At 39.9% G+C, this 17,134-nt stretch overlaps 1 protein-coding gene and 1 non-coding gene across 2 annotated transcripts in view; one reads left to right on the top strand and one right to left on the bottom strand.

Moving 5' to 3' along the window:
• Window positions 1-14,219, bottom strand: part of HMGCLL1 (3-hydroxy-3-methylglutaryl-CoA lyase like 1) — a 122,613-nt gene extending 108,394 nt beyond the window's left edge. The window contains exon 1 of the mRNA XM_010995385.3: window positions 14,012-14,219. Coding sequence (XP_010993687.1) covers window positions 14,012-14,119 — 108 coding nt within the window. The 5' untranslated portion in view covers window positions 14,120-14,219. The remainder of the gene's footprint in view (window positions 1-14,011) is intronic.
• On the top strand, window positions 11,350-11,479 carry LOC116147870 (small nucleolar RNA SNORA11). The gene has a single exon (XR_004131461.1). It is a non-coding gene; the product is annotated as a small nucleolar RNA SNORA11 (small nucleolar RNA).
• Window positions 14,220-17,134: the final 2,915 nt, after the last annotated feature.

A 17,134-nucleotide genomic window follows, 5' to 3' on the forward strand; every position in this document is an offset into this window, starting at 1 on the left:
ACCTCAAGCCAAGGGGATGTGTGGCCACCGTACATTTAAGACAACAATAACGGGTTTATCTAATCACCACCCTTCCAAGTATTTAACAGCCCTCCTTTAAGAAAATTTCACCTTGATACTCAACCTCCTGTTTCAGTTAATTCCTGGGTTAAATAAAAAGCAACAGAAACACTCATCTTTGTAGGATAACCCTTTCTGTATGGGTTATAAAACTGCCCCTTTGCTTTCTACACTCAAGGCTAAATATTCTCGGTACTTTTCACTTTCTTTCGTCCTTTCTGGAAGCTGCTATATGTTAACCACTTTGCAGACCTTTTCTAAGTTATTTGCCTCTTTTAAAGGAGATCGATGTCGGACTATTCCCCAGCTGGGTCCCAACCAAATCCTGAGTGAGGCAGGAGTGCTGCAGACTGACCCCAACTGGATACAACTTTGATCCAAGTATCCCACTGCTCATTTGTTCTCCTTGAGAATAGAAGGTTGGGGAAGGAATTGAGCAGTCTACTAGTGTATGAAAGCCTGTTCGGTACAGTGTGGGTCCCAGCTGTGCTCCCTTCGGGTGACAAAATTTATTGACTGTTAGCCACTATGAATACAAATAGATTAAAAAATAAATTGTTCTGTATAGCACATGGAACTATATTCAATATCTTGTAATAATCTTTAATGAAAAAGATTAAGAAAATGAGTATATGTATGTATGTGCATGACTGGGAAGTTCTGCTGTACACTAGAAACTGACACATTGTAACTGATTACATGCTTCAATAAAAAAAAAAAGAAGAAGAGAGGTTGGTGTCATCACCACCACCATCACCACCACCAACACGGCTGTCATCATTATATAATCTCCCAAACTCCTGGTAAAAATACTCTATTGACAGTTAACATAATATTATGCCTCTCCTATATTCTTAAATGTGTCCCACGTAATAAGTCAGTTGCAAATCTAGTGCAGGTATGCTAAAGTAATACTCCTGCCCCTAAATCATACTTTTGCATTAAGACAAATGATTGATATTCTACTTAACAAGTTATTACTACATCATTTCCATCAAAAGGTCAACATCTGTATACATTCTTCAGAGAGCAAATCGATTTAGGAGATCCGGCTCTCAAGAGAGGAGTATTTTCGCAAGCTTACGTTCCATCTCCTTTAGCTGATGTGTTCCTTTCAATATTTCCTAATACATTTGGCAGAATTATACTGAATTAAATATTAAAATCTTGTCGTAAGGGAATGGGGACTAAGCGAGAGCAGACATTCACGGTGAAACTCAGAATAACTACATCTGTTTCTCCAAGGGTCTTGCAAATGTCTTTTGAACACAGCCCTCCTACCCAGGCAGAGAGATCCAAATTGCCCTTGGCTTTGGTTTGACCAGGTCCCCGGCTTTCTGTAAAATACGAGGTCTGAACTGTGACATAGCATTTAAAAAAAAAAATCAGAGAATCCTTGGCACGCATATAAAAATTCTCAAAAGGCAGAAACTATGTCTAACTAAAATAAGATTCATATTTTGACTTCGACATTAACCTCCGATCGGCTTCTATTTCACAGTGAAATGGAAACAGATCAAGGAAAGAATTTAAAAAGCGAATGCCAGACTCTGCACACCCAGTGGGTTACAGATGTAAGGAGGTGGTGGCAGGGGGCCACTCCACTTCCTTCAAGATCCAAAACCATTTGGAAGGAAACTGCAGAAGGAAAGACGTCTGACGGACACGTTCTCCTTGGGGTTTCTTGCCTCCTCGTTTGCCAAGCTTCCTAGACCCCATTGGTTGTTAATAAAGTTCGCCAAGGAGACTTTCTGAAAGGCTGATTTCACATAGGGAAACGTACATTAAAGGCGTTTTTATGTAGTTGGAGTTTCCTTCCATCTGCATTTCCCTACTTCACAAGCCCAAGGCAGCATGACATGGAAAGTTACAAGCAACAGGTGACATTCGACGCGCTTACTATCAGTGGGGATGCTCAGCCCAGGCTGAATCCAAAACCAGAGACCACAGCTCGCACCCTGTAATAGAGAAACCGCCTCACCCTGAGGGTATCATTATATTCCCAACGTCCCTGGTCCTTCTCCTGTAAAACAGAGTTACGAGAAGAGGCATATCCTACACTGTGTGAATTAACTCAATAAAAATACAGATATGGAAAGTGAATGGCAAGCTAGATTCTACTTTTTTTGATCTTTACAACGACAGCCGTGAAAGAGAAGAAGAGGCTTTCAAACTTCCCAAATCCATACAGGATTTTAAAAATAGACATTTTAGTTCAATATGAAAAACAGTACGAGTGAAAGCTACTGATTCTATTTTACAAAAAAAAAAAATCTTGATATAATTAAATACATATTTTTGCCAACCAGAAAGTCAGTGAATTTGGCTAAAACCACCTGAAGTTTATACTATGAATATTTGCTTTACTTAGCATATACAAGACTATTTTATCCTACAAACATTTAACAGGATCTAAGCGTTTAAGCCTTCCAGATAATGGAAACATAAATAAAATACAGTTTCACCCATTGAGAAGCCCTCAGTTTAGCACTGCAAATATTATGTATTTAACAAAGAGGTATTTCAATCTGTTCAACCTTAGAATTCTGCTTCAATGTAGAAAATATAAATGGGTCCACTAAGCACTATTCAAGAATTGGGGCTGCAGTGAAGGACGTAAGAGAAATAGTTAAAAAAAAAAAGTTTCCCCACTAGTAAAAAGTGAGCACCCCTCTTCAAATCAACGAAGTAATAATAAGGCAATGTTTAAGATTAGGGGCCTTTAAGTTATTTTTTTTCCTGTAAGAAAGATTAGATTAGACATATGAGAGACAGATGATAGATAGATAGATAGATAAAGATAGATAGACAGACAGATAGACAGACAGACTGATACAGACGGTGATGCACATACTGACTCATATGTTACCTCAGGCACGTGTATATGTATAACTAAATGAATAATTCTCCATAATTTCACTACATTAATTCTGCCTTCAATCATCTCTTTCTGGCCAGGAATGCCTTGTTATCTATCCAAATCCCACCTGACCTGAAATCCACCTCCACCATAACGTCTATGATCAGCATCACTAACTCCCCCGGCACTGAATCAGAACAAATGCACAGGCCTGTGAATTTTTAATTGAACTGTGAGAAGGGATTGCAGAGGGGAAAAAGCGACCCAAATCAACAGCAGAATGAAGAAACGAGCTTTCAGAGGAGGCCAGCAGTGAAGGATGAAACCGTGGTGTGGACTGCGCTCCTGAGACAGTGTCTACGCTGGTTCTCCCTTTCCTGACACCGCACACTCCTGTCCCGCCGTATCCTCACCACCAAGTGTCAGCGCTGCAGCACAGCGCTCCTGCCCTCTGGACCAGCGAGAGAAATACCAGCTCCTCTTCTCAAAAGCACGATGGCACTCACAGCTCTGGCCCCTTCATCAATGCCTAGAAACAACAGCTTTTGCTTATATGTTGTATTTTTCAGAGAGCTTCTCTCCTCTTGTTATTACTTGGCTTTTCTATAAGTTATATTTTTAAAAAGCAGTTCAAAATATATACCTTTACAAAGCTGAGTAACTTTTTAAATGAGCCCCGAGTAAAATTCAAAGAAAAAAATCTGTCTGATTTCCAAATGAATGTGTTTAGGAAAAAGATCTGGTCATCAATATTTATTTTCTGTAAGAAAAGAGCATGAAAATTGGCTCATAAATATGCTTAGATCCAGGAGAGAAAAAAAAAAATCCCCCAACACCTGTGTTCATTTAGGAATGAATTCTGATCACTAAGAAAAGGAAGATGGTCTGAAAGGGAAAATGGCAAACTCCTGGTAATTTATCAAGACACCTTCCTGCCTGCTGAACGATGATTAAGCTCTATGCTGTTGAAAAATAGGCCAATGTTCAGAAATGTCCTGATGGGTCTCATTAAAATATCCCCACGTAATTGTCCAGCAAGGGTCACAGAACCAAATATCCAGACATGGGTAAATCTATGAGTAAAGAGGAAAAATCCTGTTTAGGGCATTCATAGGCACTTCTCTTTTAAGTGTTATCTCTACCAAACAAAACATTTCCAGAGGTTAAAAATGTCTCACCTGCAGAGTAGCCAATTCGCGTCGCCTACTTAGGCTGACAAAGGGGGACCAGCGGGTGGAAAGTGGGCTTCTCTGTGTTGTTTTTATTGTGAGGTCTTTAAGCAGGCTGGACAATCACTTTTGGGTCAGAACTTCTGCTAAAATGATCTTCCCCAAATATATGAGTTTGCTTTATCTTTTTTGAACACCGCCTGCTACACAGGCGTGACCCACCAAGTCTGCGCAGTCTAGCCCCTTGATGATGAGGGAAAAATAAAAAGAAACAGACATAAAAGCTCAACCTGGACGGGGAAAACGGCGAAAGAAGAAAGGGTCAGAGAAAGTTACAGCCCAGAGTGAATAATCATAAGAGAAGCCGGAAGACTTGGAGGAGCTCAGAGCTAATGAAAAAACAAGAACACAGGGTTGGGGGGAGAGAAGGATGCGAAAGCCAGCTGGAAGGAGAGAAAGCAAGGGACAGGGGAGCCAACAGCAAACCCAAGGACAGAGAGTATCGGAGATTGAAGAGAACAGGAAATTTATTGGAAACCAAGTTGTTTTTCCTTTTGTATCCAATGCAATTCTCGTCCAGGCAGAACTCTAGTCTCACCCTCAAAGAGGACAGAAGGGAAGTCGAAACTCATAGGAGTCTTTCATGGGCTGGAGCCAGGAGCTCTGGAAAGACAGACCAGAGGAAACGTGAGCAGACAGCAGACCCTCTGACGGCAGATACAGGGAGAAGCGGATACAGCATCGCCCAGCGCAGCGTTTCCCAAAATTAGGTGAAATGAAAGCAGTGAGAGGGGGTTCCAACTCAGAGATACTGAATCTGGATTTCCACCCCATTTAATGAACACTTCAGTTGATTCGTATCACCAGAAAAGTCAGGAAGCACTGGTACGGTGGTGAAAACTGGGGTTTCTGGAATTCTAGCAGCCCAAATTCAATTCCTAGATCATGAGCCACTAACCACGAACAAGATCTTTAACTTCTCTGCATCCCAGTTACTATCTCTATAAAATGGATTACAGGGACTGAGTGAGTTCCTGCAGTTAAGGCAGTTAGGCAGTGCCTAATCCATACTGACTATGAACCAGGAATGAATCAAGGCAAAGCAAAAGATAAGATTATAAAGAAAAGGTTAACAAAAAGAAGAAAATATATTTACCAACTTCATGCCCATAAAAGTTGAAAGATCGGAAATAATCTTACAACCATAGATATAAAATATTATAAAGAAACTATGCATTAATCATTCATTGGTTCATTCATTCAACAAATTTGATTGAACCACGTCATACATAAAGAGGAAGTAAATAGTTTATTGTTTCTCTAAAGCCACATTCTGAAGTTAAGCATAAGATTAATTTTTATGTATTATATCTTCTTTATCTTTCACAATTTGTACTTACAGTGAAAACCACTGTAAGTCAGTTTTTCCATAAAATATTACTTTTTCGTGAAGCAGCCAATCTTTTTATTCATCTTTTGAACTTCAAAGTGTTACTTTATACAAACTTCCAGCTATAAGATGACTAAGTTCTAGGAACCCAATGTACAGCATAGTGATTAATTTATACTACAGTTAATAATATTATATTATATGCTTGAAAGTTGCTAACAGAGCAGATCTGAAATGTTCTCATAACCAAAAAGAAATGGTAATTATGTGATGTGATGCAGATGTTAGCCAAAGCTACGGTGGTAATCATTTTGCAATATATGGGTGTATGAAACCAGTACGCCTTAAACTTATGCAATGTTACACGTCAATTATAACTCAATAAAGCTGGAAAAATAAATACATGAAGTGTTACTCTCGACAGTTTGCCTATTACCTGGAATGTAACCACTTCAAAAGCTTTGTAATATGGCAAATGAATGTATTTTTACAATTCAAATTATATTGCAAATTTGGTGTTTTAAAATATTTTCCTTGTTATGTTGTTAATCTTTCAACTAGCTTGTTCAGGACAAATGTCTCACTGAGAACCAGAAAATCTGGTCCAAATATTAATGAAAAACACTTGTTCGATAGCCTTAGGGGTTGTCAAGGTAGGGTGTACTTCAGGGGCCAATCGACTAAACAGAAGAAAAACAGAAAGTGGTGGGTCCAACATTCGGCATGACTCTTCCTCTTGAGTCACTGGCCAACTCTGTACCATCAGATGAAAAGCCAGAACGAGCATCAGCTCCTCCAGGAGCCTGAGAGGTTGGGGAGGGCATGTTCTGAGTTCAAGTCCTTTAGTTAGGACCCCTGAAGGGTGACAAAAGGAAAAGTAAGAGTGACGAGAAAAGACAAGCCTACACAAATGAAGCAGGTCCAGCCTCAAATCAGCTAAACATCTGATTGACGTAAAGTAAGCCACCATTACACTGACTCCCTGCTGGAAGCAAAGATAATCAAGCCTTCCTGCATCTGTAGAGTGGCTATCATCAAGATGACAAGAAATGACACATGGGGGTAAGCATGTAGCAAAAAGGGAATCCTTGTGCCCTGTCGATGGGAATTTTAAATTGGTGCAACCACTATGGAAAACAGTATGGAGGTTCCTCAGAAAATTAGAAATAAAACTTTCCTATGATTCAGCAATTCTACTTCTAACTATTTATCCAAAGGAAAGGAAATCACTGTCTTGGATGGATATGTGCACCCCATGTTCATAGCAGCACTATTTACAATAGCTGAGATATGAAAACAACCTAAATGTCCACTGACAGATGGCTGGATAAAGAAGATGTGGTGTATGGGTGTACGTCTACACAAAGGCATGTTATCCAGCCACAAAAAGGAGCAAATCCTGACATCTGCTATCCGATGGACCCTGAGGGCATTACGCTCAGCAAAATAATTCAGACAGAGAAAAACAAACGCTGTATAATCTCACTGATATGTGGAATCTTAAAAAATCTCAACTCATAGAACAGACTGGTGGTTGACAGAGGCAGGATGTAGAGGGTGGGCAAACTGGGGGCAAAAAAAGGTCATCCTTTCTGGAGAAGGACAGTATCACTCAGAGCTTCAAATTATGTCTACAGTATTTTCATGTCAGGGGCTAAACTAAACTGAAAAATCAGTAAGCATTCCAAGGGAAGATACATGAGAGAGACACACTGGAGATCTGAATATTGGAGTTATCAAACATGGCACATAAAATAACTGATAAATATGCAAGAATTCTTGATAAGAGGGAGAATTGTCGCAGAGACCTAAAAATTGGTTTTTAAAAACACATAGAAATGCATTAATTAAAAAATATAACTGAAATGTAAAACTCAAATTAAATTAGCAGCAAGTTAGACAAAGCTAAAGAGGGAACTGGCGAAACAGAATACAGATGAGAAAAAAATTCAGACTGAACAGGGGAAGAAAAGATTTTAAAAATGAGTCTAAGAAACAGGGCACAAAGAATGTTTTAAGAATCTTCAAATCATCGGTCCAAGTCAGGAAGGAGGGTGGGGGTAAAAATAATTACTTAATTAATTAATAAAAGAAAATGGAAGTGATATTTGAATAGAACTGGTTGAAAATTTTCCAAAACACATGGAAGCCAACAGTCATCAAGTCACAGATGGAAGTAGTGCTATGAACCATTAGCAGATAGAAAGAAAATCACCTCCAGACACGTCATAGTCACACTGTTGGAAAAGAGGAAGGAAAGATAAATTATCAGCGAAGAACCAAAAATAAAACTAACAGCTGACTTCTCTCTGGTTTGTCTCCGATTTCCATTGTCTTCCTTGAGAAACCTGCATTTCGTACTGCTGTTACGCCATTGTGCCATAACATATTCATTTTATGGAATATAGATTTATACTCAATATTCATTATATTTATGCACATCATGTGGGTCTATACATAAGTATAATTTCAAGCAAAGAAAAACTGAAAGAAATTATCACCACCAGATTTTTACTAAAGAAAATATTAGAGCAAATACTTCTAGTTGAAGGGAAGTCATTGCAGATGAAAGAAGGAAGGTGAAGAAAGTACTGAAGAACTAAGGAAAGGGGAAATAGGTAAATAAATATGAATGTATAGTGACTGCATAAATATATATTACAAATATACCATATAATGAATTAACATGTACAACAAAAACAATGTAAAAAGCAGAAGGCAGTAAAAGGAGTTAAATTACCACATTTTTAATAAGTTGCAATGTACTAATTTATATACTGTTTAAATAAGTCAAGGTTGTAGATTGACATCTTACAGGTAGCAACAACTGTACTGTAAAAACAGTGTATAATTAACAAGCTAATGCAGGCGAAAATAATATAATAATAATGATAGAATTACAGAATTTCAAAAGAAGTTATAGGAGAAAAGGAGGGAAAAAGGGAAGGGCAGGGACCAAAGAACACCTGAGGCAAAGAGAAAACAGTGGATGGTAGCTTGGTCCCTTTCTGAAAATTCCTCCCCACTTATCCTAAGGTAGTCAGTAAATGTATTAACAGCGGCAGAGATCCAAACTGTAAAGTATACAGTCACTTTAACCTCTTCGTTAAATTTGAGCAAAAATATTACACATCCAGGTTAAATTCAAGAGACATTTTAGTTGGGATCATCATTTTTCCAAGCAAATGGAACTTCAAGGATCAGGATAGAAGGCAAAATGACTATAAATTTAATCTCACGTGATCTACAATTTTGTTTTTCAGATCTAATAGGTTTCAAATGTTGTTTATGACAGAATCGAGATCTTTGGGGATTTTACTGTCATGATGGCGTATCCATCTGCAAAGAGGTTCAGCCACTGCTTAAGCAGCACTTGGTCATCAAAGAAGGGCTACTTTACAAGGAACCTCAATTTCAACCAAAATGTTCAAACCAATCAGTTAAGCCAACTTCATCATATTCATTTTAACAGTGACAAACAGAGAAAGTAAAACTGGCCCTAAGAGACAGCTTAAATCACAGGAGGATCAATTTTAACCTCCTACTCTATTAAGGAAATCTTCTGCAAAACCCGTATCATTAGCAAAAAAAAAAAAAAAAAAAGAAATACAGAACTAAAGAATTTAATTAGCTGAGCTGTGGTAGTAAAAGCCTTTCACTCACATTGACCCATTTTATACTTGGTAATAAAATGTTAAACTTCAAACGTGTGTATTTGTACTTACACACACGTGCATGCACAATATTAAATTTTATCTTAATAATATACTGGGGCAGAAAAAGGTCTAGATTTTAAATCTCATATTGTCTGGCACAAGATTCTTTTTAAATAGACCATCCTGTCTGTCCCAACTTCAACACAATGATTTCAAATCTTAGGGGTCCTGCCATGATTCCCTCGGCTAGACTGAACAGTGGAGAAATGGTTAAGCCCAGTTCATCTCTCAACAGCCTCTATAATCCATTTTCAACTCTCTTCCCCATCAAAGTATGACTAGGTTCCATGAGCTAAACAGGCAAGACACAAGCAGTCATAACATCCATCTACCAGCCCTAAGACCAAATTGATTGACAGCTGTCTTTATACTCATCACCTTGGCCACTCGCATGACAAATAGTTAGCACTGGACTATTATGTGCCAATCATTGTTTTGGACTCTGAAAAGTGCTACGAAGGATTCCACAGTCCTCATAAACCTGAGATGCTTATGGCCTAGAGGGGTAAACATTCAGTCATCTGTTCCTTCAACAAGTATTTATTGGCCATTAAAGACTAATCAGACATTTCGGTCCTTGCTGAGAATCCTATGGTGGCATTTTGTCTTGCTGTTACGATGCTTGGGGTCAGGTAGGGAATTAAACACAAAATGGTCGTGAAAATAAATATATATTCATATTATACATCATGAAGAGTGCACTGTGCAATAGGAGATAACAGAGAATGTTATCTTGAGAGTCTGGGAAAGATCTCACGAGAAAGCAACGTTGGAATTGAGATCTCAAGGTTCGTTGGTTGAAAAGAATCTTCCCAGCAAAGAGAAAAACAAGTAAAGACGATGTTTCCAGAGGAAAGATGATCAGAAAACTCAAAGAAGGGCACTGTGGCAAGAGCAAGAGAGCGGAGCTGAAGGTGATGCTGCAGAGAAATGCAATGAAGACGTGATGTGAGGCTTCCCAGAATACACCAGAAATTTTGCTGGCTATCCACTCCGAAAAGCAGTGAGAATTCCCCAAAGGTTGTGAAACAGGAGAACAGCAAGATGCTACTTGAAACAGAGGACATCTCCCAAGTAGCTGTAGAAACAGTGGGTTGAAGGTTTGCAAAAGTCTAGCAGTTTATTTGAGAGAGAATGCCGTTTTAAAATTGACAGCAATTTACAATGCTAAGTCAGTTTCCAGTGCACAGCCTAATAGTTCAATCATCCATCTACATTCATAGATTTGTTTTCATATTCTTTTGCATTATGGGTTACTACAAGATACTGAATGTAGTTCTCTGTGCTATATATAATAGAACCTTGTTGTTTATAAACTGACTCTACTTCAATTAAAAAAAAAATCCAGGTGCCCTTTTTGGCAGAAATTGGCAAGCTGATCCTGGATTAATATGGAAATGCAAGTGACCCAGAGGAGCCCAAGCCCTCTGGAAAAAGGACAAAGTTGGAAAACCCACATTTCCTGTTGGAAACAATCCAATTATCAATAGCGGAATGGCTAAACAAAATGTAGTCGATCCATGAAATAGAGTATTATTCAGCCACAAAAAGGAATGAAGTGTTGATACCTGCTACAACACGGATGAATCTTGAAAACATGCTTAATAAAAAGCCAGATACAAAATATATATATAAAATCAAATAAAATAAAATATAATAAAACTGAAAGCAGCAGTAAAGTTGGAAAACCAGATGGAGCTGAGAAAAATTCAAGACGTAATACTGCAGGACTTTGTGACACTTGGGATATGGGGGAAGGAAGGAGAGGAATTTTGGGTTTGCACTTCCCGGACTGAATGAACTGTGCTGGCATTCCCTGTGACAGGAAATCCTCGACACGGTCTGGGGTTGGCAAGGGGAGACCATGAATCCAATTTTGCAGATATTGAGCTTGAACTGCTTTTGAGATACCCAAATAATGATGTCTGGTGAGCAGCTGAACATGAGGACTGGAAATTAAGAGACAGATGTGAACACACATCTGGAAGACATGGGTCCACAAATAGTAAGGGAAACGGTGAGTGTGGATAAAAGAGTCATGAGGGATCTGAATATTTACCAGACAGTTACAGGCCACTGAGCCAGTCCAGTTCCAGCCTGAAGAAACAGAGGCAGGGCTTAGGGAGTAAGGGTGTGTTAAACAGACACCAAGGAGGGGTGTACTTAGAGCAGGGGGGCTGCAGAAATGGCTCCTGTCTTTACAATACACCCAACAGGAATGTGGGTTCACTGTGACAAGGGGCACCAAACTTGGGGCTCTCCTACGAACACATACCCTACATGTGTCTCCCTGCACCTCCGCATGCCTGCTGGCCAGGACCAGTGGGACAGGGCTCAATACTGGAAGAAAAGCCACAGTATTTAGTGGGGGAATTTGCCACCTAGCACTTGTCTGGTCCGTGCGTGGGTGGGCCATGAGCGGTCTTACAGACATAAAGGCTTTAAACCTCTTTTCAAGGGAAGAAAGAAGAAGATTCCACAGGCCATTCTGGAGGACAGAAGATTTGTAGAGCCAAGAAAATACTTTGGTAGACATCTATGTAACTTTTGTCCAAACTAAGGTGAGCTGTGGACTTTGGTGACTATGATGTGTCAATGGAGGCTCATTTTTAGTTTAAAAAAATGACCACTCTGGTAAATAAAAATAACAATTGCGCACATACGTGTGTGTAGGGGTGGGTATATGGGAAATTTCTGTACCTTCCTGTCAATTTTGTTGGAAATCTAAAACTGCTCCCCAAAAAAGTCTTAAAATTAAAAACGGGAACACTCAGTGTTAGGGTAGACATTTTGGGCAAGACTTTGGTTTTCAGTTATATATATATATATATATACACACACACACACACACACATATATACATATTATATGTGTGTGCTTATTGGGTTGTGATGTGAAATGTATTTTTTAGGTCAAAAAAGTTTGCAAGCGACTATAGTTAAGTTACCCTGGCAAATGAAAGCACAAATTAACCTCAAAAAAAAAAAAAAAAAAAAAAAGAAGGAGGAGGGGGAGAAGAAGAAGAAAAAGCCAAGGAATGAGATAACTCCAAACAGTGAAGTATCAGGTGTCAATGCTGCTGTGAATTCAAGGACAGGACATAAAACATTACAATTCAACACCATTGGAACTAAAACAGACTTATGCATAAAAGGCCATGAGAGCACAGAAAAAAGGCTAGTAGTAACTCTGGAAGGAGAAAAGAATTGGGCAAAAGAAGTGATATTCACCTGTGTCTAAGGAATGAAATAGGAGTTTCTCAGGTAAATAGTCCAGGTTTTAAAAGGCAATACTTAGAGAAAATATAATGATTTCTCCAAAAAGGGCGTTCATTAGGCTGATGAATGTCCGAAGGTCCTATTCCTCGTATTCCTGGATCCGTCATCCCCGTCATTTTCAATTATCCTGCTTCCACATCCAAACAGGACAAAGTCGACATCCTCACCTGGCAGCCCAGCCTCTATCACTGTCCCCAAAATCCATGGCATAAGAACATGGGGGTGGGGAAAGAAATATTAACACAACAACAAAGTCATACAGAGTCTCGGACTTGGGGGCTGAGAGGTAAGGATTCCCGATTACGTAGCAGAATGAATATGGAAATTAAAAGAAAAGTTATGATACCAAGATCAAATCAGAAGACAGGAAATTTGAAGAGAAGACAAGTGAACATAGAAGATGTCAAAGAATAATTTGCCTTTTCTTACACTGTCAGCAAAAGGCTTTAAGTCAGATAATCACGGCCATCTTTGAAGTAACAAGGAGCCAAGCAACTTTGAAAGAAGCCACAAATGCTCGACTCCAATTTGCAGAACTAAGATTACAATTTCGCCTATTGACACCCTGAACTGAAAACACACCAACTGTAAAAACTACAGGAAACTGGATACCTAACATTAGAATCGTTGATTTACAGTCACAAGGTTAAATTACGCTTACCCACTAAAATAGTACAACTAATACAAGTTATCACTTTGTTCATGATTGCATCAGGAATAAACAGTTTTGCACCCAGCAAAGTCAAAACAAAAATGGCTAAACCCTCATAGTGTCCCTCGCTTTGCCCATGTTTTAACACTCACTTAACAATTATCACTGTTATTGGAATCTTTGTGAATCTCTACATTTTAAACTCTTTAAAAAGAAGAGTAATTTCTTTATTATTGTGTTTTCTTGATTTACCCGCCATTTCTGGTTGAGAGTGCGTTAAACCGCAAGTATGTGGATCCTATTACCTTAACTAATCGTTGTCTTACAATGGGTTTTCAGGAATCATATGGGAAGAAATTTGGTCTGGAATCTCTGTTATTCACCATTTTTCCCCCAGCTTGGTCAAGTGTGTTGCAGCATAAATACATAACAGATAATTAATGACCTGATGGGTGATTTCATCCTGCCGTGTTTCCCTAACCTAGTGTTGGCTTTGTTCCTTTTTCTGCCTCACACTTTGACAAAATTGTCCTCTTCGTCACACAAGAACAAGGATGGGAACTGAAAGTAAAGGGACTATCCTGCGAGGAGTGCTGGATATTTTATCATGCAGCCTTTCCAAGGGAAAAACAGAGAAGGTACAGCTTCCTTCGGGCGACCTGCAAATGGCCAAGGTAGGCGTTTCAGTGGATCAGCTCTGCAAGTTCACAGCACAGAGGTGATGGGAACCCTTCTAAGGGGTGAGGCCTGACAGGATAGAAACGCCTCAGGAAGGGCCCTGGGGTGGGAGGGGACACAGCACTGGGAGAGGAGGCCCGGCGGTGACGGGAAGAGGCCGGCCGGCGGTGGGCGAGAGGGTGGGGACCCCCTGGGCGCGAGGTGGTACCTGCGCGGGGTCGAGCGCCCCTGCCACTGAATCGCCGATCCAGAGATGCTCCCGGAGAAGCTGCTGGTAGCTGAGGCAGTGCTTCACCGCGGACGGTACGTTCCCCATGGCGGGGCCCAGGGCTGCAGTCGGCGACAGGGAGCAACGGGGAGGAGAGGGACACGGGGCGCGCGCGCGCTGCGGTCCTGCGCCGGTCTCCCGCGCGCGCCTAGCCCGGACCCCGCTCTGCGCACTGCGGCTGCGCGAGCGGCGGGGCGCCCGGAGGCACCTGCGCGGATGCGCAGCCCCGGGAACCCGGAGGGGAGGCGCGCGCGCGCGCGCGCCCGGAGGAAGGATGTTCCGGGCGCGGCGCCTTCTCCGCACGGCGGCCAGCACGCACGGCTGATCGCATCTGCGCACGCCCCTCTGAGACTTCTCACCTGGTTCAGATCGCCCCGGGGAGGAAAGGGTTAAGTCTAAATAAAAGGAAGAGGGCCTGTGTTTTCCTGTCGTGGACAGTTTGCTCATTCCCAGCTACCGCCTTTCCTGCTCAGTGTAGGTTGCGTGGAACTCACTCGAGTTTATGCTTCCCGAACAACAAGCTTGATTTTTAAATAGTATGAGGCAGGTTGCAAGGTTTAAAACACGTATATACACCAGTCTAATAAAGAAAATCCAGAAGGTGGTAAATTAAGGGAGATAGCACGCATAACTTGACGAGTCAGTGAGTTGGTAAGTGGGTACCTCAGGTTAAGCACGGAAATGGACTTGAGTTGCTTAAAGACACACATGGCACAAAATTATTGAAGCCATAAGGGTTCAAGTCACTCCAACTAAAAATTGTAAACACATCCTTATGTCATTAGAATAGGACTAGTCTTGGGTAGGGACGGCTTGGGAAGATGGTCCCGGAACAGACCATCTCCCCACCTCCCGCCCTTCACAAGCACACCTGCACCCATTCCACTGACCCACTCAAGCAGTCTTCAGCACCTGCAACTGAACAGGCAGTCATCAAGAAAAGCCTTGTACTTAATCTAAAAAAAAAGATATAAATGAACTCATTTACAAAACAAAAAGACTCACAGATACAGAAAACAAACTTATCATTACCTAAGAGGAAAGGAGGATGGATAAATGAGGAGTTTGGGGTTAGAAGATACAAACTACTATATATAAAATAGATAAATGACAAGGTCCTTACTGTATAGCACAGGGAACTACATTCCATAACCTATTACGAAAAAGACTATGTATGTATCTATAACTGAATCACTACGCTGTACACCAGAAAGTAACACAACATTGTAATTCAACTATATTTCAATTAAAAAATAACACTCTCAGGGCAAGTGATTAAAGGCCCTCGACCTGTCTCATCTAAGTCAGATGTGTCTACTGCACCCTTGACATGTGGCTAATTCAAACTGAGATGTGCTGTAGGTGTGAAAAAACTACCAGGCTTCAAAGACGTAGTACCAAAGAGAATATAAAATATTTCATTAATCATATTTTATATTGATTGCATGTTAATAATCATCTTTGGATATATGGGGTTAAATAAAATATACTATTCAAATTTTTTTAAAAAAAAGAGTAGCCCTGTGCAGCCACACGTGCACGGCTAGGGTACCTGTCAGCCAGACTGGTTGCTGCAGCAAATATAAATTAGGAGCTGACTGACGCCTACGTGGTTGCACTACCAGATGAAAGAATTTTAAACTACCTTGTAAAACATAGTATAAACACACTTGGGAGGAATTTAATACCCAGAATAAACAAAGCATCATTAATAACTTGTGAGGATGGTGAGACTTCCACAGAAATAAAGCCATTAAAGGACAGGAAAAAATAAAGAATGGGAGAGATGCTGTGGGTCCTCAGTGGAGCAGCACTGGAAAGGCAGAGAGGATGGGGGATCTTAGACCTCTTAGATCCAGGATGCTTTACGTGGAGGATAGGATCTCAGCTGCGAAAGTCAGGTCATGCAGCAATTGGAAGCCTTTAAACCTCTCTAATGCACCCAAACTTCTGGTTATTCTTTATCTGAACATGACTGTTTTATAAATAGATAGATAGATAGATAGATAGATAGATAGATAGATAGATAGATAGATCGATCAATCTTGATATAGATATATATGGCTAAATCTCTGTTATAAGTTGTTCTCAGCAGAACTCTGCTGTTAATTGTTTCTCCATCACAGTTGGAACACAGCATAGAGGCTGCATCAATGCCCAGGACCACTGTTCTCTCTCCCTTTTCTAATTCTATAAGAGGGAACTTGGTATCTGAGAGAATTTAAAGGGACCCAATTTGCAAAACGGTAATTTAACAAGGGAACTTTTATCATGGAGTCCGTCGTTCAAAACTTGAAAAAGTTTTGACAGCTAATATTGCAGTCTAAACTTTTGGAGAATGTGACCTCTGAGGTAAGCTAAGTATTGTCTGATCCTCTTCTACTAAGAAAAAGAACACTTAGAAATAAACCTTACTGCTTAATAGCTTTCTAAATGGGGAAGGCCTTTAGAAAATTTCGTTTCTCAGAGGGGAGGGTATAGCTCAGTGATTAGAGTATGTGCTTGCTAACAGTTCAATCCCCAGTACCTCCATTAAATAAATAAATAAACCTAATTAACTCCTCCCACAAAAAAAAATCATATCTCAATTACTTAACCATAGTAATACAGTTTTTTTTAACAGAGAAGCCTTATAAACATGAAAATATTTTTTAAAGAAAGAAAATTTCATATCTCAATTAGTCCGCCATGGTAATATAGTCTTTTAACAGAGAAACCTTATTAACATGAAAATAATTAGTACAGTTTTATTTTAATGCATTTCATATACAAAGTTCTATAATCTCAAAAATTTAAACTATGATTCCTATAAATACCAAAACCATTAGCAATAGTGACCATAAAAGGACCGTCTTAAGAACGTTTCATCTCCTAAATAAAAAAGAATGAAAATAGGTGTGCTTTCGCTGGACGGTAGTTTGATGTTAAAGCTAATTATGGATGCTTAAAATGTATAAATCCAAAAAAGCTTCAAATTAGAAGTGTGAACTATTAGTACTCGCGTACATATTTCCTGTTTTAATGATTAAGATGAAAATTCTCAATGCATACCCCTCTTGGTGC

Source organism: Camelus dromedarius, chromosome 19 (genome assembly GCF_036321535.1).
Source record: "Camelus dromedarius isolate mCamDro1 chromosome 19, mCamDro1.pat, whole genome shotgun sequence".
In the NCBI taxonomy this organism is placed as follows: Eukaryota; Metazoa; Chordata; class Mammalia; order Artiodactyla; family Camelidae; genus Camelus; species Camelus dromedarius.